This window comes from Trematosphaeria pertusa, assembly GCF_010094035.1.
Source record: "Trematosphaeria pertusa strain CBS 122368 unplaced genomic scaffold BU26scaffold_1, whole genome shotgun sequence".
In the NCBI taxonomy this organism is placed as follows: domain Eukaryota; kingdom Fungi; phylum Ascomycota; class Dothideomycetes; order Pleosporales; family Trematosphaeriaceae; genus Trematosphaeria; species Trematosphaeria pertusa.
Genome location: NW_022987212.1, coordinates 3,421,407 through 3,440,985, shown reverse-complemented (window position 1 = coordinate 3,440,985; position 19,579 = coordinate 3,421,407). Strand labels below are relative to the sequence as shown.

Below are 19,579 nucleotides of genomic sequence, written 5' to 3'. Positions count from 1 at the left end.
GCGCTATAGCTTTATTAGTAGAGAAATTAATTCTAGTATACTCTAAAGCTTATAATAGCGTACCTTATTTATCTAGTAAAAGGTATAGTAGAAGACGTACTTCTTTATATTACTATATAAGCTCTTCTAGTAGTACTTACGCTATAGAAGATTAATTATTTTATTAACTCTATAATATCTACTAAGAGAGTTATTATAGTTATTTAATAGTAAGGTTTACTAAAGAGCTTTATTATTAGAAATTTATACTTTTCTAGCTTTTTAAAGAATACTCTAAGAATTAAGCCTCTAGTAAGAGTTACCTTTAGACGCGTTTTCTTAAGCTCTCTTTTTTATAAAAAGTACTTTTATATAATAGGCTATATCGCGTTTCTACGCCTCTTTAAAGTACTTAAGAAAAAGTTCTAGATTATTATAATTAAATATATAAGTATCTTATAGAGCTACTACTATAAGTTTTTATAACGTATAGGTTAAGTAAGTAACGTAGTTCTAAAGAAAAATACTTATAACGTTAAAACTTTTTAGTTATACTCTAGACTTAATATCTCTAATAGGTTCTTCTATAGATAAAGAGAAGTAAGTTAAGTAATATAGTATACTACTTATAACCTAAAGAATAGTTCTAGAAGAACTTAATATAGCTTTATTTACGCTACTTATAGAAAGTTAATAAGCTCTTAGTAGATTCTTATTACGTAGTACTAGATTACACGCTATTTAACTACTAGCGTGTAAAGCTATAAACTTCTAAAGAGTCTACACCTAGAGTTTATTCTAGAGCGTAGAAAGTATAATATTATAAAGTAATTTTACCTTTTCTATCTAAAAGCTATTAGCGTAATTAGGTCTCTATAATAGTATGTCTACTAGATTTAACGCACCTAGTTTATACTTAATTTTAAAATTAAATTAAGCTAGCTTTTCTACCTAGTAAGCTTACTTAGACGTAAGCTTCTTTATTATTATAAAGTACTTTAGATTATTATAGTTAGTAAGTACCTAAATTATATCTAGAGAGTACTTAAAATAATATTACTACTTCTTAAAGCTTTCTACTATAGCGTATAGCTTCTTATTATAAGTATACTAGTAAATTTATAGACTAATAAACTTATAACTCTAGAAAGTAATAAGCTTCTAGTATTATTCTATAACCTTTCTAGAGCTCTATAGCTATAATAGAATTATAGCTATTATAAATTTAGAGACGTTATTTAGAACTATTACTAGCTTTATAGAGTTAAAGTACTAGAGAATAGAAGCCTTTATAAAAAGCTTCTATAGGTAAAGAAAAGTGTTATATATACTATTAGGCTAACTCTATTTCTTATACTATCTAGTTAAACCTTTTTTATTCTTCTTAGACTTTAACTTCTAAGTAGTCTTATTAGTATCTAGTTAGTTCTAAGATAGAGACTAGGTAGAAACTATATACTCTAGAAGTAGACGTACTATTTCTAAGTAGTTATAAATAAACTATTAGTAAAAGTTTATAAAGCTAAGAAAGACTTAAATATTATAGTAGCTCTTAGATTCTAGCTATTTCTTAATTATCTAGACCTAAATTAGATTTATAATAACGCCTATAGGTATTATAATAAAGCTAAGAAATTCTACTAACTTTATAAAGAAATTATACTTTAACGCCTTAGCGTATAAACTCTAATTATATAGTCTTTTAAGAACTTTATATACGTAGTATTTATAATTCTTTTTATTCTCTAAATATATAAGAATATTATCTAAATAGATAATATAGGTTTAATTTAATAGGCCTTCTAGAGCTCTATAGATATAGAACTAGAAGATAGCTAGCGCGTTAGCTAAGCTAAAGAGTATAATAAGGTATTTAAAGTACCTATAATAAGTTTTAAACGTAGTCTTCTACTTATCTCTCTTCTTAATATAGAGCCTATAATAGGCGTTACGTAAGTCTAATTTTATAAAGACCTTAGCTCTTAAAAGTTAGTCTAGTATCTTACTAACTAGTAGAATAGAGTACTAGTTTTTAACTATAACTTTATTAAGGTCTTTATAGTTAACGTAGAGTTATAGTATACTATTAGTCTTTAGTATAAAAAGTATTAGTATACTTACTAGAGATTTACTATACTAGATCTATTCTTTCTCTAAGGCGTTATTAAGGTATTTCTATAGAATTTCTAACTTACGTCTAAATAAGTTATAGATTAGAAGGTTTAGTAGTAATTTACTATTCTCTAGTTTAATAGCGTAATTCTACCTAACACGTAGAAGTTAAAGACTCTTGGTTAATTCTAAAGGTATTCTAGAATAAGTATCTTATTATCTAATAGAATATTCTTCTTACTAGAGTAGCTCTAGGCTACTAGTAGATTACTATTAGAGCTATTATAGTACTTTTACGTAGAAGTTTACGCCTAGCGTAGAGATTTATCTCTAATTATTATAATAACTCTAGATACTATAGCTTAGAGAAGAAACCTAAGCTCTAGATAATCTCTAATATAGTAGTTTAGGTACTTAAGTAGCTTTTACTACTACTAGTAGAGCTATAAGAGTCTATATAAACGCTAGTATTTCTTATTATAAGGCTTGTCTTCTCTAGCTACCTATATCTATAGAGTTAACCTATTAGCGTACTATTAGGTTAGTAACGTATTACTAGTAAGAAGAAGGTTTTTCTTCTTATAGATAAGTCTTCTAACTCTAAAGTCTTAAAGGTAGAGTACGTATACTTTCTTCTCTAGATTAAGGTTCTTAACAAGAGTATCTATATTATAAATCTTAAGATATTTATCTATAGTATTTAGATTCTACTATTTAAAAGTTCTATTCTTAAACTAGATCTTTAAGTTAGCTTCTACTAGCTATAAGTAGTCTAAGACAAGGTTATAACCTATAAAATTAGCTATCTAGAAAGGCTACAGGCCTATTACTCTTAAGTTACTATAACTTTTAGCGTAAGTAACTATAAGGTTATAAGAGAATACTAGCTATAGCTAATTATTATTAAGAAACTATACTTATAGCTTTCTTTAACTAGCTTTAATAAGCTATAGCTCTCTAGTAGTATTTAATTAAATAAGGTTAATCTCTATACTACTATTATATAGCGCTTAGAGAGTTACTAGGTTACTATTAGGTTCTAAAAGTTAAATAGTAATAGTAATCTAGAGACGTTTACTACTTATATAGTAACCTAATAGTAGAGTAGTAAGGTCTACTATTAGAGGTTTTTATTTTCTAACTAACTAGTTTTATAATTATCTTTACTATAACTTTTCTAGTAGCTCTTTTTTCTTATATTAAATTCTATACAAGAAGAGAGCGCAACACTCTTAAATTAAGAGAGAGTTAATAACTAGAAAGATTATTACTTAGAAGTACGTTACCTAGATAGCTTTTAGTTCTATTTCTTAAACTTACTATTCTAAATAGACGAAGAGAATACTATCTATTTTTCTAAACTACTTAGCTCTTAGATAGAAGGTTTCTAGAAAGAGTCTAGATTAAAGATAGTACTTAGAGCTATCTCTATATTATAAACTACTTATTTAAAGGCTAGCTACGTAGTAATACTCTTAAGCTATTCTACGGGCTATACTTTACGTCTAATTTAATTAGAATATCTAGCCTATATAAATAAGACCTTAACTATATTACTATTAGGTCTCTTAAATAAGTTAATATTTATTAGAGCTAGGTAATTAGTTAAGTAGTTATAGAAAGTATTAAATAGGTTATTCTAATACTACTTAATATTCTAGAACCTATAGTAGTACCTAAACTTTGTAAGTATAAAGTTCTCTAATAGGTTTTATAGATACTATTAGACGTTAGTCTACGTCTAAACGTTACTAGCTTTAATCTTATAATCTAAAATATTATAATAGGTATTATATTTAACTAGAGTAGCCGCCTAACGCGTACGTTAGGTAGAGTTCTTAGTTATAAAGTATAGCTCTATTTACTAGGTTATTAAATAGATCTAGCATTTAAGTTATTAAACTATTAGAGCTTTTTTTAGTGTGCTAAGCTTAGAAGAATTCTAGAATTAGAGTAAGCTAGTAATTACCTTTTAGTAATCTTCTACTAAAAAGGCTATAAGTACTTTGCAGAGCCTTTCTAGGTATAGATTAAACCTAGCTAAGAATTTATTATATACCTTCTTAGCTCTCTTAACCTTATAGTCTAGAGCTTCTACTATCTAAAGATTATTCTAGCGTTTAAAAAGGTTAAGCTTATATATCTAAATAGAGTCTAATTAGCTAGAACTAGAGAGGTCTTAGATAAGAGTTAAACTATAATTAGTAGCTAGGGCTAAAGGTACTCTAGCTCTATAAGAGTTTTCTAAGATAGTATAGTATAACGCTCTAACCTTATCTATACGCTATAAAGAGTTTCTATAATAGAGTAAGGTAGTATCTCTATTCTTAGAAAGGTTTAGTATAGAGATCTCTTACGTTAGTAATTATAAGCTACTATTAGTGTAAGAGTTTTCTAGTAGAAGCTCGTAGCTAGGCTAGTCTTAGCCTAATTTAGAGTCTCTAGAGTTCTCTTCTTCTAGAGTAATTTTATTATTATTACTCTCTAGTAACTTCTTAAGATAGCCTTATACGTAGTAATGTTGTATTTTACTATAGAGTTATAGGTTAACGTTAGAGACATCTTAGAATATAGATAGGCTAGCGTTAGTTTATAGTATTAGCGTCTTATAAAGAGCACGCTTATTACCTTTTTAGCTGTTAGCTATTATAGTTAAATTTTTCGAAGAAGTTAATTACTAGTAGAGTATATTAAGGCTAGCTGCCTATCTGTGTAGAAGTATAAAGAATTTAAATTATAAGGCAAGTAGTAAGGCAGGTAGATAATATACTAAGGAGTAGTAATATAATATATTAGGTAGTGCTAGTATATAGTTAAATCCTTATAGAGTAAGAATAGGAGGAGACTAAGCTATATACCGGGCCGCCACGTAACCGTAGGCGGGCCGAGCAGCCTCCAAGAGGTGCCCGGCTGGATGGGCGTTACAGGCGGGGCTTCTGAGGCTTCTGAGGCTGGCGAATGCAGTACGGTTGGAGTTGACGGAACATATTCTAATATCCTTTCTACTATTGCGTCCTCCATATCGATTTCTAAGCCTTGATAGTCAGCATTTGCAGTATTCAAACCATGATCGACCATACCCGTGGCTAACATCTGCCTGGAGTCCACTCCCTCCGGTCCGGGACTTCCAGAGCTCCGACTCTGGAGCATGGCGGGCTCTTACATCAATATCAGTACCCATTCTCCTATGCGGACAGTTCCTTGCCTCATACCTTTAAAGCCCAACGAGTATTCTTGGACGCCTTGTAACTCCTTCAACCCATCTTCTAAAACTTTGAGCTTCTCATTACATTGCGCTCTCTCCGCTGAAGCCTCTTCGTCTTCAGAGGCCAAGGCCGCCACCGTTGCGTCGTCGATGTCAAGTACGTCTTCCGGACAGAACAAGGTCGGGAGCTTCTGGATAAGGCACGCCTCAACGGCGAGCACGCTGAAGTCATCGATGGCCTTTTTCAGAGCGACCTATTCTTTCAGAGTTACGTACACAAAGATTGGATGGTACGTACCTTGTAGTAGGCTTCCATGAAGTCTGTGGCAGTAGAGCTCGCGTAGTTGTTCATGTCGGCTTCGGTTTTATTAACGAGTGTGTTGATCAACGTGTTCACGTTGATGTTGATGTTGACCAGGCCATGATCCGTGTAATCAGCGCCAAGCACTTCTCCTAGAGACTTTTTGATTTCGCGCATCCGACGCTTCCCTTGCGCTTTCTGGACGGACTCGGTGAGATAGTGGTTGTACGTGATTGGGTGGCCGGTGACGTGGGGCTTGAGGATTTCTTGGACCTTGTCTCGGAGTTCTGTTATTAACGTTTTCAACCTGTCGTTGATGAAGCGTCTCAAGATGCCTTGGAGGGTGGAATGGTCGGAGACGTGTGCTAAGGCCGTACGCACGACGCTGTAGACGGCGCGAACAATTTCGTTCATATGGTAGTCTATCAACTGCGCCCACGGTTCGCGCTGTTCCTGGAAGAGTTGCCCGATAATGAGCGGGTCGAATGTTCCGGGGAGCTCCCTTCCCCTACTCCGTTCGAGGAGCTTTTTGACCTTGGAGATATAGTCTGATCGAGAGACTTGGCGAAAGCGCGAAATGGCTACAACTTCGTCGACGATAACGTGTTTGTGACCTTCCGTACGCATCACCTCTGCAAAATCCGTCAGCTGATTTTGAAGGACAGCTCTCAGACGCTTATGATAGCCCTCTCTAGTGGAGGCATCTCCAAAGAAAGGATCCGAGTATAGACCGTCGATCGCAGCTTTGACGAGACTGGTAAATGAATGGCTGACATGCAAGAGATATCGCCGTTGCTCTTGCGCTGTGGCCCTCGAAGCACCCAGTACTTCCAACCTCTCGGTACAGTCCCGAATCCCATCCTGAATCTGAGCGACAACATCAGGCAACTGTGCCAGAATGTGATCCTTGAGGATCTTGCTGAGTCTGGGCTTCAAGCTGTGAATCCCGACTTGGCTAGTATGGAGAGATCTCCAGACACCCGAAGAGAAGAATTGGGCCTCGGTATTGTTGCGTTCCTGCGAAGAAGAGTTTCTCGACTGGTAATCGCGATTGCGCAGAACGTGCCACCCAAGCCGGAATTTGACATCCTTATTCTGCGCAAGCTCTATGTAGAAGCGTTCGCTGTCAGAGCCTTCGTCCAAGGTATCCGGTTTGGTAATCAATCCAAGGGTACGCATGCCCTTCGGATCGATCTCACGCGAGTATCGAGTAATCGACTGGTTATTGAAGTCATTCTTCGCGGATACCACCGCGAGTATGATGCTCCGTGGGCTTTTCATATACGAAAGCACAAGAGATTTGACGGTGTCACTGTCTGCATCAGATTGCGAGCGGCTGCCGGCTTGGAATAATCCAGGGAGGTCGACGAGGGTGAGGTGCGGTTGGTCGGGGCCGGAGAGCTCCACTCGAAGGATATCCGAGCTGAAGACCTTGGTGCTGTCGTTGATACCCATCGCATCTTTTGCCGACTCGATGATATCTCCGAGTTGAAGATCTTCCGCAGAAACTGAGACGTTGAAGTTCAGTAGCTTCTCTTTTTCGGCTTCGGAGCGCCCTTCCTGGGATCCGGGGACGATGCGGATTCTGATGGGCGCGACGGGACCGCGTCGGAGAATCAGTTCGGTCGCGAATCTGGTACATAGGTTGTCTTTGCTTGGGAACCGAACTCCTGACACTGCTTCCAGGACCGAACTCTTGCCAGACGATTGCTCCCCGCACACAATGATCTCTGGCAGATCAATGTATCGGCTGATTCCATGTGAGCGAAGACCGTCTACGACATCCAACAGGCTTCGTGTATCGTTGAACTGGAGAGAGGTGTGCCCGTCATGGAGAGATTCGCCTTCAGCCATGTTGTTGAATGTAAATCTTGAGCGGACGCATCAAGTGGGTAAGGCAAGAATGGAGAAGTATGTTCGGAGGCAGAGCGTGGCAGAACCGGTGAGAAGTGTTGAACATTGTGTGCTGGTCGCTACTGCAGTGTAACCTGCGCTGTCCAACCAACGAGCAGCACGTTAGTTCCAACCTCATGGGATTGGAAGGTCCGCGCGCATCCGATAACAAACTCGGACCAAACATCAACAGTAATTTGCAATCCGAGGATGTGGACGCATCAGCTCCACACACTCACATGCGTGTTCGGATGTTGCCATGCAAGAAGGTGCGGGGTTGCACGCCAGACTGCGGCTCGGAGCAGCAAATCCTATACATCGGGATACCAACCGCCGGTGATTTGTTGTCGTCGTCCACGACCTGGATATGACACTGACACAAGTAGAAATGGCGCGCCGCCGAGTAGCTTTAGAAGAGGGATGAATGGGGCTTACCTTAGCGCCCACTTTCCAAATCTGGTAAAGCGTCAGATCTGGACGCGTGTTCCAACATTCTGCTTGAACTGGCGAATGAATTTCTATTGTCTCCATACCATCACTCCACAAAGTCCCAAAGCCACTAGCAATCCGCAACCATAACCCCCGATTTTGGGTTCGTTCCTCTACTCATCTCTTACTTGGCCCGCCGCGTTTTCTGTATCACCAGCATCACCCATACCGTCTAGCCAGCTGACGACAACCACTAACTTTCCTATCCATAGAGTCCTCCTCAGTCTCCTCAGTCCGCACCCAAGCGTTCAACTTGGCAAAGAAATCCTCGCCTCGACTAATAACACGTTTTCAAACGTGTCCCAGCTCCCGCATAACGCATTCGGCGGCATTTTTCCCCTGCGAGTGAAGCGGTTACCTACGCCACAACCGTAATAGAGGGTGCTGAAGAGCTGAGACGCTCCGTCTAAGAGGAGCAACTTCGCCGTAAAGGGTATGAGAGCTACGCATTAGCGGAGTAACGCCGACACGAAGACGCGAAGACGACACTCGAGAAGCCGCGTACTCGATTTGATCGGGGACAAGCGAACATTGCCATGTCGACAATTTGCGATGTATGTCAGAAGATCTTCCAGACCGGGGTTAGTCCTCTAGGTCTAGGACAACACGCCCTCAGACATCCGGCTGTATTTCACAGAATTTCTTCATCATGCAACGGTCGACAGTCTATTGGCCTCTACTAGAGGAGGATGCTATATTTGCTTGCATCTTCAGAAGTATCTGTTGAGCAAGAGGAGCCTCGCTGAGCTGCGGTCGCTCAAGTACAAAGACTCCTTTACAACCTATGAGTACCATGGAAAGATCAACGCCGCGTCTCGACACCCATTCCACTTTGACATTATCTTGCGTTGCGGAGCCGGCAACTGGCTATGGATGAAGACGCTTCCGGCGAGAGGTAGGCGGAGTCTCCTATGCCTGGGGAATGTTTGAACGCATCGGCTTACCCGGGCAGGGTTGACATATACCCCAGAATTCCAGGGTCTTTCACCGAATACCGGCTCGGAAAGATCTTGGAAGCAGTCGTTAGAGTGGTTTGAAGGGTGCACCAGGTTCCACGGGAAATGCAACACAGTCGCAGAATCCACACCCTGGTTTCCAACGCGGCTCATCGATCTTGGCTTGGGAGCTTCAGCGCACCTTCGCCTTATTGATACCAGACGGATTCCTCCACTGGGCCGGTATGTCACGTTGAGCTATTGCTGGGGTTCCGCTGCAACATTGAAGCTCACTGGCGAAACCTCGGATGCATTCATGACGCGCCTGCCGGAGTCAGAGCTACCCAGAACATTCAGAGACGTTATCGAGGTTGCTAGGCGTCTCGGGATCCGCTATCTCTGGATCGATTCCCTGTGCATAGTGCAGGACTCGGCTGAGGACTGGAGCGCAGAGTCATCTGTGATGGGCCGCGTTTACAGAAACGCTCTGTGCAATATTGCCGCCACCGCGTCAGCGGACAGCCAGGGAGGACTCTTCGTTGATCGAGATGCTCGCATGGTATGTCCCGCTGTCATCGTATCACAGTGGAGCGATTGCCCTCCGTCCACATATCAGATCTCAAAACGGCACGTTTGGGAAGACGGCGTTTCTGACGCCGTACTCAATACCCGCGGCTGGGTTCTCCAAGAGCGCTTCTCAGCTCCCAGGATCATGCACTTTGCCGCTGATCAAATCTACTGGGAGTGTTTCGAGCTCCAAGCCTGCGAGGCATTCCCAAGAGGCTTGCCGTCGATGGTGCGCCGTCACGGTGTTACTCTCCCCATGAAAGAGTTGAATATCACCAATGGAGGGAAAGAATTGCGACCTTTTTGGCAACGACCTGCTCTTCCAATGTTCGACGGGTACCGCGTGTGGAACGAGATCGTGGAGGCGTACACTTGCACCCGTCTGACCAAGTCCAAGGACAAATTGGTCGCGATTTCCGCACTTGCCAAAGAAGCGAGACGAGCGCTGAATGACGACTATCTTGCGGGGCTGTGGAGACGCCATCTCGGGTGGGAACTTGGATGGCAGGTTTCCGAAGAAGACAGCCACTCCAGACCAAGTGACTACCGCTGTCCGTCTTGGTCTTGGGCGTCGGTGGACGGAAAGATCCACACCACAGATTATGGGTCAGATGCGCATCTATTTCTCAAGGTCCTGGACGCCCGAATCACGCCGTCAGGTGATGACGACACTGGCGAGGTTGCTGGTGGGTTTGTTCGGCTGCAAGGTCCCATGTATGCTGTGTTGGTGATTCCGAACGGCTCTACGTCTCTGCCCGGTGATAGGTACGACGTGTTTTTGTCCGACAGAAGCACTGGCAGAGAAATATGGAGAGAGGTGAGCGCTGCAACCCACCTCGACGTCGACATGGCCAACACCCCCGATACGGAGGAGAAGTATTATTGCATGTTGCAGTACTCCTCGGACACTGACATCTGGTGCCAGTCTGGACTGGACGAGGACTACTATTTGGTGACGCTACTACTCAAATACGACGGCATAAACAAGAATTATAGCCGTCAGGGAATGCTCCAGCTGATGTCATTTGAGCGGGGCCAGAGCGGCTATGTTGATGATTTATCATCAATCCGGAGCCGGCGAGAAGGTGAGAGCATCAGTGGAAACCAAGTGGGTACTCTGACAATACTGATGACGACGACAGAACCAATGGATCAGGATCACGATCGCGATAGTGATGAGGTTAATCCATGCACCGGAAGACAACCAGTCGCGCGCCCAATCCAACGCCTGCGAGATCTCGAACTGTGTCATCACGACCCTAATATTCCGCGCGAAGCCTATGACCACGAGCTTGGCTACACGATCACAATTGTCTAGGGTGTTCCACACGCCTGGTAGGGGCACCCGCGCTTTTCCACTGTTGAAAGCGGTAAGATGATGGGCGACAGAAATGGGAGGAATATTCAATTTTACATCGACAGCCTCCAGCATAAGCAGTCTGGTCGGAAAGCCATCTACATCCCTCCCACCCTCTATATACAAAGGAGCGACTCAGGTCAGTACCCTTTCCACCATATGCGACCAGCATCGCATGTCCACCTCCACCAATCCACCAACCTTCCAAAACTCGTCCCAGGCCAAAGCCAACGGGATCACACAGGTCGCAGAGCGCAAAAACCAACCCTTCATCCAAAGGGACGAGGATACTTCAAACCAGCCGACGCAAGCGCGTCTCTTTCAGCTCCCCATCAACTCGCATTCTCAGCCGCCTCTTCTCGGTCCAGGAACAGAAAAGGGAAAAGAGAAAAAGCAAGGAGGAAAGTAATCAACGCTTGTTATCGATCAGCAGCTCGTGCGAACGCTCGCCTTCCCCCAGCAACGGCCACAGCGGGTCCGGGGATGCATCCAGCAAGGGCCGGTGGGTTCGCAGAAGGGCGTGGGACGAGGCGAATGAGCGATCATATCCAATATGCGCGGCACGTCACAGCAACAAGAACCTGCGCGTCCATTGCGTCCTTGACTGCGCATACGCTGCAGAGGCTCGGGGCCAACCGGGCAAGCCACGGGAAGGCGCGGAGCGCAGCTGCAGGTACGGAGAAGGGAAATGGGGCGGAGGGTATGCTGGAGCCGTGCGGCGTTGAGAGGACCTCGGGAACAGACATACCAAAGGAGATACACGCGCACTCATTGCAGAGCTTGGAGTGCTTCATAGACTTGAAGGAAAATCTCGCAAGAGATAAAGAAAATTTGTCTTAACGATGGAGAGAGATTAGGAAAAGTACTAGAACGCTCCGAGTATATGCAATGAGGGGATATCATCCAACGCCCAAACAAAATGCAGAGCACGACGCAAAAACAATTAAACCAAAATACATCGAAAGCCATCTCGTGGAGCAGAGCTCGGACGAGGAAATGGCAAAGGTTGAGCGAGAATGTATTGTGAAACACCAGTTTCGATACCAGAGAGAAGCATAGCTCCGTCAATCTGGGGTATCTCAGAGAGCAAAGCATCATCTGAGAAGGAGACCTAGGGACCAAGGTACGTAACCTGAGCAATTACGTCTCGTCACAGGCCGATGTAGCAGTCCGCGCGCTTCTTAGACTCAAGACGCAAGCGTAAAGGTCGGGGAAGCGCGCGAATTATCGACAAATGGGTCTAATCCGCGAAAGGATTCTTCTCGCGGGGTCGATCAGCGAATGGATTTTGCTTCTCGTCGAGTGGAGAGGGTTCTGCGAGTTGGCCATAGCTACTCACACGGGCATGTCCAGGACGTGCGGAGTCAGTCACCGCATGAGCGTCCACTTGGCCGACCTTTTCGGATTGGGCAGCACTGTCGCTTGGCCCATACGTTGGGAAAGCTCGGGGCTGCAGAGTGTACGGTGCAGCCTTGTTTACCGGATACTCGTACGGTGGCGCAGCGTCGCCGGGATACTCCTGGGTCTTTGGGGCGTTGTCGATAGCAGGATCAATGACGTAGGCTGTGCCTGTTGCAGAGTCGCGGCGCGCCAGATGAGTGCAAGCGTAGATGAGGCCACCGAGCGCGATCAACAACCAGATAACGATGAGGGTAGTCGAAATGAGCGCCTCGGTGCGGATGCCACTAATAAGCTTGTCGATGACGTGGTCGATGGCTTCGGTGACTTCATCCTTGGCTTTGCCGTTGGGATTGGCAAGCAACTCAGCCGCTGAGTCGGAGTCGCTTAGCTGGGCGAGGGCTCCGAGAGAAAATGTGTCGTTTTTCACACCCGGGAAATTGACGTGGGCGTGGTCCTGGACCCAAGTAAGACCCTTCTGGAAGCTGGCAATCTTCAATCCGATCAGGCAGTTGAGAACTTCTTTGATCGGATCGTAGAGAACAGTACCGCCAAAAGTATCGTTGAGCGTGGTGCTCATCTTGTCGACAAAGGTGTTGAGGGTATCGTTGACTGCGGTCGTCGTAGTGTTGACCCAACCGAGAATCTCGTCGTTGATCTCGCCGTCGAGCTTGTCAATGGCGCCATTCACACCGCCCGACCATGACATGGAGGCGTTGTTGAGCGATGTGACGACTTTTTCGGCGAAATCGGCGACTTGATCCGTGAGCTCGGGGACCTTCTGTTCAATGCCCTTCAGTAGGAGGTATTGGCAGAAGCAGGAAAAGAGTCCTGCGATACCCAGGGAGATCAAGAAGAGCATGGGAACGGAGGTAGCGTAAGCCCAAGCCCAGCGCATGATCGCTTGACGACGAGCAGAGCCGAAGCGGCGGCCAAGCCACAAGCCGAAGCCGGACGAGGTAGGACGAGACGCCAGGTAGACGACGTCCATCGCCTCGTGTCCATCTCCAAAAAGTGCAGCGCGTTGTTCCATCCTGCGATAGCGTCGAATTTCCATATACGCCATAGGGACGCAGACGACAATCGCGAGGGCGATGAGCACGCCAAGAGCAATCTTGCGTGCCGTGTAGCCCATCTGGATAAGATCGTCGAAGAAGTTGTTAATTGAATTGCCCTCGGAGCAGAAGTTGAGCTGCTCCTTTTGCGGCACCGGCAGAAGCTCTCGGTCAAAGGTAAAGTTGTCCATGCCAGCGATGAGCTTCTTGACTTCCTCGAACGGGAGGCGGATGATGTTGTCAGTGAAGTTCTGCACATCTTCGAAGGTCGGAATTGACTTGTTGAGCTCTTGGAGTCCTTGCTGCAGCTCCGGTGGCACCTCGAGTGCTTTGAGCTTGTTAATTTCGTCGTCAAGGTTGATCTCGGGTTTCGTGAAGTCAGGGCCAAACGGGAAGTTGATCTTGTCGATGATGCTGTTGATGCCGTCGGTGACCGATTTAACGGCACCGCTCATCTCGTTGGTGACCTCGTCGACGGTCTCGTCGAGGTTCTTGGCGATTGCATTGCCAATTTCGACTGCAGCGTGCAGACTGCCGCTGACGGCAAGAGTGATCAGGCAGAGGTAAGTGCTTGTCATCATGTGAATGACGAAGAGAACGATTTCTTCGACTCCAGTGACGCTGAGGTCCATCATGGTCATGAGTCCATTCACTGCCTTCTCGACTCCGGTAGCAGTCATTTCATTGATGCCTTTGGACATGAAGTGGGGCATGGAAGCCATGGAGCTCCCAATGTTCTCGACCTGGGTGCATGCGCTGAGGGCTTCCCTGCGAGCAGAAGTAAGGCTTGAGTCGGTGCTCGCGATGGCGAAGAGAAGCCTGACGAGGACGAGGATGAGAAGGATAGTCCAGCGGTTGATCCATATCTGTGAGAGCCTAGCTCGAAGGCCGAGGTATGGTTTGAGGTATGGTGTTTGGTTTAAGGTAGGTCGTGGTGCTTCTTGAGGGGCGTAGTAGTCTCGCATCTCATGATCGCCAGCGGAGAGAGACGGAGGTACAGCCGGGAAGGTGTGCTGTTGGTTTCCTGTAGAAGCCATAGCGGAAGCTGGTGGCTGCGAAAGCAAGGCCTGGAAGGTGTATTAGATCTCGTGCAGGCAGCCAGCAGCCAGTAAATCGAGGTCGAAGAGGAAAATAGAAGAGAGAACAAGCTGGGGGAGCGGAAGGAGAATGACGAGTAATCTGCCAGCGATGCTTGGCGAAGTGGACGGAGAATTATTGTGGGTTCAGCGAACAATAGCGAACAATAGGAAATAAAACCCAGGTACCCCAACGCTCCGTACAATGCAATAAAGAAAAGGTGAAGCAGTGTAGTGAAGGTGAACAACGGGGCAGCAGCGGCGGGGGATATGTATGGACTTGGTGCATTCACTGCACAATGACATGAAACCGGGCAGCTCTACGTACCGCGAGAAAGCGCAGGACCGAATCGCAGGCCGCCTGCAAGGTACCAATGGCACCTCGCACAGAGGCCTGCTCGACCAGAGCGTTTCGACAGCGCGTCCGCTTCCGATGCGGCTCTATTCTGGAACAGGCGGGATTGGGCTAGGCGGGCGGCCCAGATAGGCGCCCGGCGAGGGGGACCAGCTCCTAGCGACCAGTCATTTGGTAGTCAGGCGGTCGGGCTGGCGGAGCCCAAACAAGGCGCTAGAAGGGCTCGCGAGGCGGCGATTGTTATTCTGGCCTCTTTGTCCTCAAGTGGTTGTCGCGAATTGTCCGAGCGAGCGTCCTTTGTCGGCGAGCTTGCGCTGATTGGCTGGCGACGGCCGGGCAGCCACGAAGGGGGGCAGGTCGGAAGACCTACGCGCAACCTGGGTGACGGCGCAGACGTCGCAGAGGGAGATTGTCCAGCGCAAGGGAACACGGCCTCTGGGTGTCGGTCGGGGGCAGAGGAAGTGCTCGCCCCGCAAAACATGGCGATGCACGCGGTTTTGTAGGCTGTCCCGCGGGTTCGCGTCCGGGGCTTGTGTGGCGCGCCGCTTCCCTGTTTCCTGCAGGCGCGACCCGACGTCATCTTCGCGCTGCCGTCACCGTCGTGGGAAATCTCCGCTTCCTCTCCCCTTGACGTCTTTCTGAGCGCGACGCTTTCTCGCGATGCAGCCGACACACATCTTCTCAGTGAGCCTCCGTCCTGCGCGGAAATAGCTGCGGGATGGGCAGCGCGTAGAGTCGCTTTGCGTGACGCGGTTGCGGGCCTGTCGCATCGCCAAGGCAGCAGAGCCAGTGGCTGCGGCGTCGCGCCCTGTTTGTGTGGGGCTGCGATGGCTGCGATCTGCTGCCGCTGTGGCCCAATCAAGTGCCCGGCCGCCTGCGCCCCCCAAACGTTCCTTCCACATCCATCCATCCCAACTTCCGTCTCGGAAAAACCTCCGACAACGTCGTCACCCGCCCCGAGCCGCTGCGCTGGTCCTGTTGTATGGCCGTTTCCGCATCGCAAGTTCAGCGATACCCTCCGCGTCTCGTGCATTCTCTCCTCCGACCAAGGCCCGTTGAAAGACCCATTAAGGTCTGAACCCGATTCTGTGACTATCCAGGCCCCTCTCCACACGGGTGCTTCGGCGTGAGCATCTTGGTGCGGTATGCTGCATAGCGAGCTTGCATCGCCTGCTGTCGCTCCCTTGCTTTTCTTCCGGCTCAGCGCACATCCGCACTTGCCCTTCAGTCATTCCATCCGCTCTCCTGTTCTCTCGAATGTGTCCGATGGCGTAGAAAGAGAATATACCCTTTTCCCGAACAGTCCCGTCCATCCACGCCGGAAGTTCTGCCGCAGGAGACTCGAGCGCCTGCGGAATCAGTGAAGAGCAGGATGAGCGTTGTCACGGCCGCCGTTTATTGTAGAGTTCGTAACGACGGAGCTTGGGCCTTTTTGAGGCCATGCGGCGAGGTCGCGGACCTGACCACGACGAAGCTGATTCGAGAATCCAATGCATGCAAGGCCCAGCAGTGGCTTCGTCGGCCAGCGGCCGTCTGTCCACCTCGTCTCTGTTGTAATCTCAAGCGCGTTGCGGGTCCGGGGCGACAGCACGCGGCAAGCGGCCCGTCGCTGGACGGTTGGACGGTTCAGAGTCTTCATCACTTTCACTAGGCCGAACTTTCCCTCCCATCTACGCCCGGTTTATGTCATTGCAGATCCGCGACGGGAATGTGTCCCGAGTGCTGTCGCAACTCCATGACTGCCATTTCCCCCAGAGAGTGTCTTTGTAGCCTGGGAGCTGGGTGCGTGTGCGAACACCAACAGCAGCATGGACTCTCGCCCCATTGCCATTGGTGCACTGTCTGCGTTTTGATGAGCGCGTTGGGCTGCCGGCAAAGCTTGTCTGTGGGCAGTCTTCCAGAACAACCGTGCCCTAGGCCACGATAGCTTCACTGAACCCCGCCGGCCGACATTGACCTCGTACTCTTTTCACTCGACGCCTCGCTGCACAACTTATAGACCGCGCTCTTTCTCCAACGAACACTTTTCTTTTTCTCTCGCACTCAACTTCGGAGCCTTCAACCGCAATCGCTCGCGCACAGCTTTCTGTATTTTCGGCAACGCAAACGTTAGACATCTCGCTTTCGCGCCCGAGCTTTATACCGTTCGCTATCCGCGCTTTGTTCGACGTCGTTGTTGCGGGAAGAGTGTGGCTTGTTTCGATATTCTCCGGGAACGCATCCCCGTGGAGCCTGCCGGGCCGCATCGTACGCGCAGAGTCACCTTGTGTTATCAGTAGGTATTTCACTTTACCCCAGTGGCCGTCTTTATAGGCAAAATCCCGACCGCACGACACCTGTAAGCGCAATTCTCTCATCCTCGGCTACTTTCAACCTCACTCGGGTGCCGTTGTGTGTATCATATTGACCCCAGGCAGCAATAGGCCTGTTGAACAGAACAATATTGAACAGAACAATATTGAACAGAACAATATCGCTTCTGAGGCTTCTCTCAGGCGGAAGCTCACTACTACCCCGTCAGTCTCCACTCTTGGTATGTCCAGACTTTTCCCCTCCGCATACTACCCTCTGCGCACCGCATCTTCTCGCAAGAACTCACCTGGTCGTTCAGCACGAAGCCAAAGTTGAGAAGCCCGGTGGCATTTCTCAAAGAAGCGACACCCTTACCTCAGACGTCCCAAGTGCAGAACCCTCTAGTAAGTATGTGGTCAATGCTTTCGTACGCGTTTGTTCGAAGTCGACGGCCATGCGTAGAAGCGGTGAAGGGAGTCTTGTGATTCGTCAATAAGCTCTCACATGGCAGAGAGTCTTGCATGCATGGCGGTCATTCTGGCACCATGACCAGATACTTCCAAATAGACTGCTTCAAGTGGTCACTCCGGCCGAGCAACGTGCAGGGAGAAACTTCGGCGCCACTACACTGTCAAGAGCAATATCACTAACGTAAGAAGAGAATAGGTGCCAAAGTCATCTGGTGGGCCTTAGTAGCCGCTAGCTTCACTGCGTTCACCGCTTGATAGTCGCCATCCCTCAAATTCTGTCGGCTGGATCGAACTCGCCACATACATCCACCCCTCAGCTCCTTCAGATCACCTCGCGACGACGCATCAGACCCATTAAGAAGTTCCTTACAAGTCTCCCGGTCATCTTAACCGCCCATTAACAGCGTGGGGGTCAAGTCCTCCGAAGACAATCACTCCCCGCCACCTCTCAATTTCTCTTCAATTCCGAGGAACCATCGAATGGCCACTCACAACCACACGGCGCGTGGTGCACCCCGCGAGGGCGACGGAGGCATCTCGCTGCCCGCTATCGATACCTCCGCTCGGTCATCCTCCACTGAGGGCAGTCCAACTCTTCAAGGAAACACAAGCCCGACCGCCAGCTGCACCTCTGGGGGCGATGAGAACGGCTATCAGAACGACACGCCGGCCACCAATACCAGCTCCCGCTTCTTCAAAGGAGGCTCCAGCCGCTTCAATGACATGTCCAGTCCCAGCGATCCAGACTTCAAGAGCGATGACCTCGGTATGAAGAGTCTGAACCTCTACGACGAGCCCGCTCGGCCTTTCAAGAACCGCCAGGCTGTCGGCGCCTGGCACGGCGGTGGCGGAGGATACCGCAGCTCGCGTACCTGGGTCTCCCCCGATGCGCAGCATATGCAGGAGTTCCTACTCATCCGCAACTCGATGCGTCGCCTCTTCAAGCACTCTGAACTCTTCAAGTGGAAATACCAAGACTACATCGCACACCGCGAAGCCATGCTCGCATCGAAGACAGCAGCGTTGGCCAAGTCCGTCAAGATGAAGGAGGAAGCTCTCGAGCTCAAGGAACACACTATGGACGCCAAAGCCATGACGTCTCTCATGCGGCTCCTTCCCGGCGAGCAGAACCTATCTATGCATGGCAATGTGGGCCGTGTGCTGGGCGAGAAGACAATATGGTGCCACGACTGGATGAACGGCAAGGACGAGATTAGTCCGTGGCCGACGTTCCCGGAGATGAAGTGGGAAGGCGATGACCGCGCTAAGACCGGGGTTGGACGCTTCCTCCCTCTCCCGCGTGAGATGGGTGCTAAAGGAATCTCTTGGAACCAACTCCAAGTCGTCGAACAGTACCCAATGGACCAAGTCCAGCGCATCCCTACCATGGAGGACGTCTATCTCCCCGTCGACGAGATCGACGACGACGTCAAGTACGATCTCCTAAACAAGGACTTAGAGGAGGCGATGGATGAGTACCTGGAGTCATAACGTCCGCCCCATCCAGACCGAGGAAACGAACAAGCATTCTCTGAACCCAATGGGAGCCAATTTCTTTACGCATCGATTTGGCCGCGAAAGCACACGAACGAACTAATACGACATGACACAATTTGCTACAACATCTGTCATGTCACCGAGGAATAAGCGAACAATCAACTCGTCAATCACGGTAATCGATATGTCATACCTTCGTAGGGGATGAAACTGTTTCTATCTGTTGGTTGGTGGGGCGTGAGTGTCTTTTTCCAGTCTCTTTCCTTCTGCTTCCGTTTTCTTCTCTCCTCACTTCATTCTTCACTTCTTGCCCTTGTATTCGGCACGGCCTTCTTTCCCTTACGGACTCATGCGGCATTTCTCGGAGTCTCCGGGCGGACTTTTGGCGATATCCCGATACCCTTTCTCTTTCGTTTGGAACTTCTCTGCAAACGGTACGGTCTCATTGGCGTTCTCCCAACTAGGGATTAGCGGTGTTCCTTCAAGGCGCAAAGCTGCCTGGAGTGCAATCGAGCGGCCTTCTGGTCTGGCCAGCCGACATCAACTGTATACGATTGTTTCCTTTATGGTCTCTCCCTTCTACACTTCCCCAGATCCA

General features: G+C 47.6%; 5 protein-coding genes across 5 annotated transcripts; 3 read left to right on the top strand and 2 right to left on the bottom strand.

Moving 5' to 3' along the window:
- Positions 1-5,250: 5,250 nt before the first annotated feature.
- Positions 5,251-7,451, bottom strand: BU26DRAFT_415423 (dynamin family protein; the record flags this gene model as incomplete). The annotated part of the gene is made up of 2 exons (XM_033823113.1): positions 5,251-5,550; positions 5,595-7,451. The coding sequence occupies 2 exons, from the start codon at positions 7,449-7,451 to the stop codon at positions 5,251-5,253; spliced, it is 2,157 nt and encodes a 718-aa protein (XP_033691842.1).
- Positions 7,452-8,515: 1,064 nt separating this feature from the next.
- On the top strand, positions 8,516-11,064 carry BU26DRAFT_30322 (HET-domain-containing protein). Its single transcript, XM_033821812.1, has 4 exons — positions 8,516-8,874; positions 8,932-10,566; positions 10,624-10,977; positions 11,059-11,064. The coding sequence occupies exons 1-3, from the start codon at positions 8,853-8,855 to the stop codon at positions 10,797-10,799; spliced, it is 1,833 nt and encodes a 610-aa protein (XP_033691841.1). The 5' UTR covers positions 8,516-8,852; the 3' UTR covers positions 10,800-10,977; positions 11,059-11,064.
- BU26DRAFT_30329 (uncharacterized protein) lies at positions 10,622-11,941 on the top strand. Its single transcript, XM_033821814.1, has one exon. The coding sequence runs from the start codon at positions 10,857-10,859 to the stop codon at positions 11,676-11,678; it is 822 nt and encodes a 273-aa protein (XP_033691840.1). The 5' UTR covers positions 10,622-10,856; the 3' UTR covers positions 11,679-11,941.
- Positions 11,879-14,484, bottom strand: BU26DRAFT_30309 (uncharacterized protein). Its single transcript, XM_033821811.1, has one exon. It carries the CDS (start codon positions 14,326-14,328, stop codon positions 12,079-12,081), a length of 2,250 nt encoding a protein of 749 aa, XP_033691839.1. The 5' UTR covers positions 14,329-14,484; the 3' UTR covers positions 11,879-12,078.
- Positions 14,485-18,252: 3,768 nt separating this feature from the next.
- On the top strand, positions 18,253-18,975 carry BU26DRAFT_413186 (uncharacterized protein; the record flags this gene model as incomplete). The annotated part of the gene is made up of 1 exon (XM_033823011.1): positions 18,253-18,975. One exon carries the CDS (start codon positions 18,253-18,255, stop codon positions 18,973-18,975), a length of 723 nt encoding a protein of 240 aa, XP_033691838.1.
- Between the last annotated feature and the right edge of the window lie 604 nt (positions 18,976-19,579).

Coding starts and splice junctions, on each gene's coding strand:
- BU26DRAFT_30329 (XM_033821814.1), top strand. CDS start 10,857: ATGATGGGCGACAGAAATGGGAGGAATATTCAATTTTACATCGACAGC.
- BU26DRAFT_30309 (XM_033821811.1), bottom strand. CDS start 14,328: ATGGCTTCTACAGGAAACCAACAGCACACCTTCCCGGCTGTACCTCCG.
- BU26DRAFT_30322 (XM_033821812.1), top strand. CDS start 8,853: ATGAAGACGCTTCCGGCGAGAG. Junction 8,875..8,931: donor GAAGACGCTTCCGGCGAGAG/GTAGGCGGAGTC, acceptor TTACCCGGGCAG/GGTTGACATATACCCCAGAA. Junction 10,567..10,623: donor AATCCGGAGCCGGCGAGAAG/GTGAGAGCATCA, acceptor TGACGACGACAG/AACCAATGGATCAGGATCAC.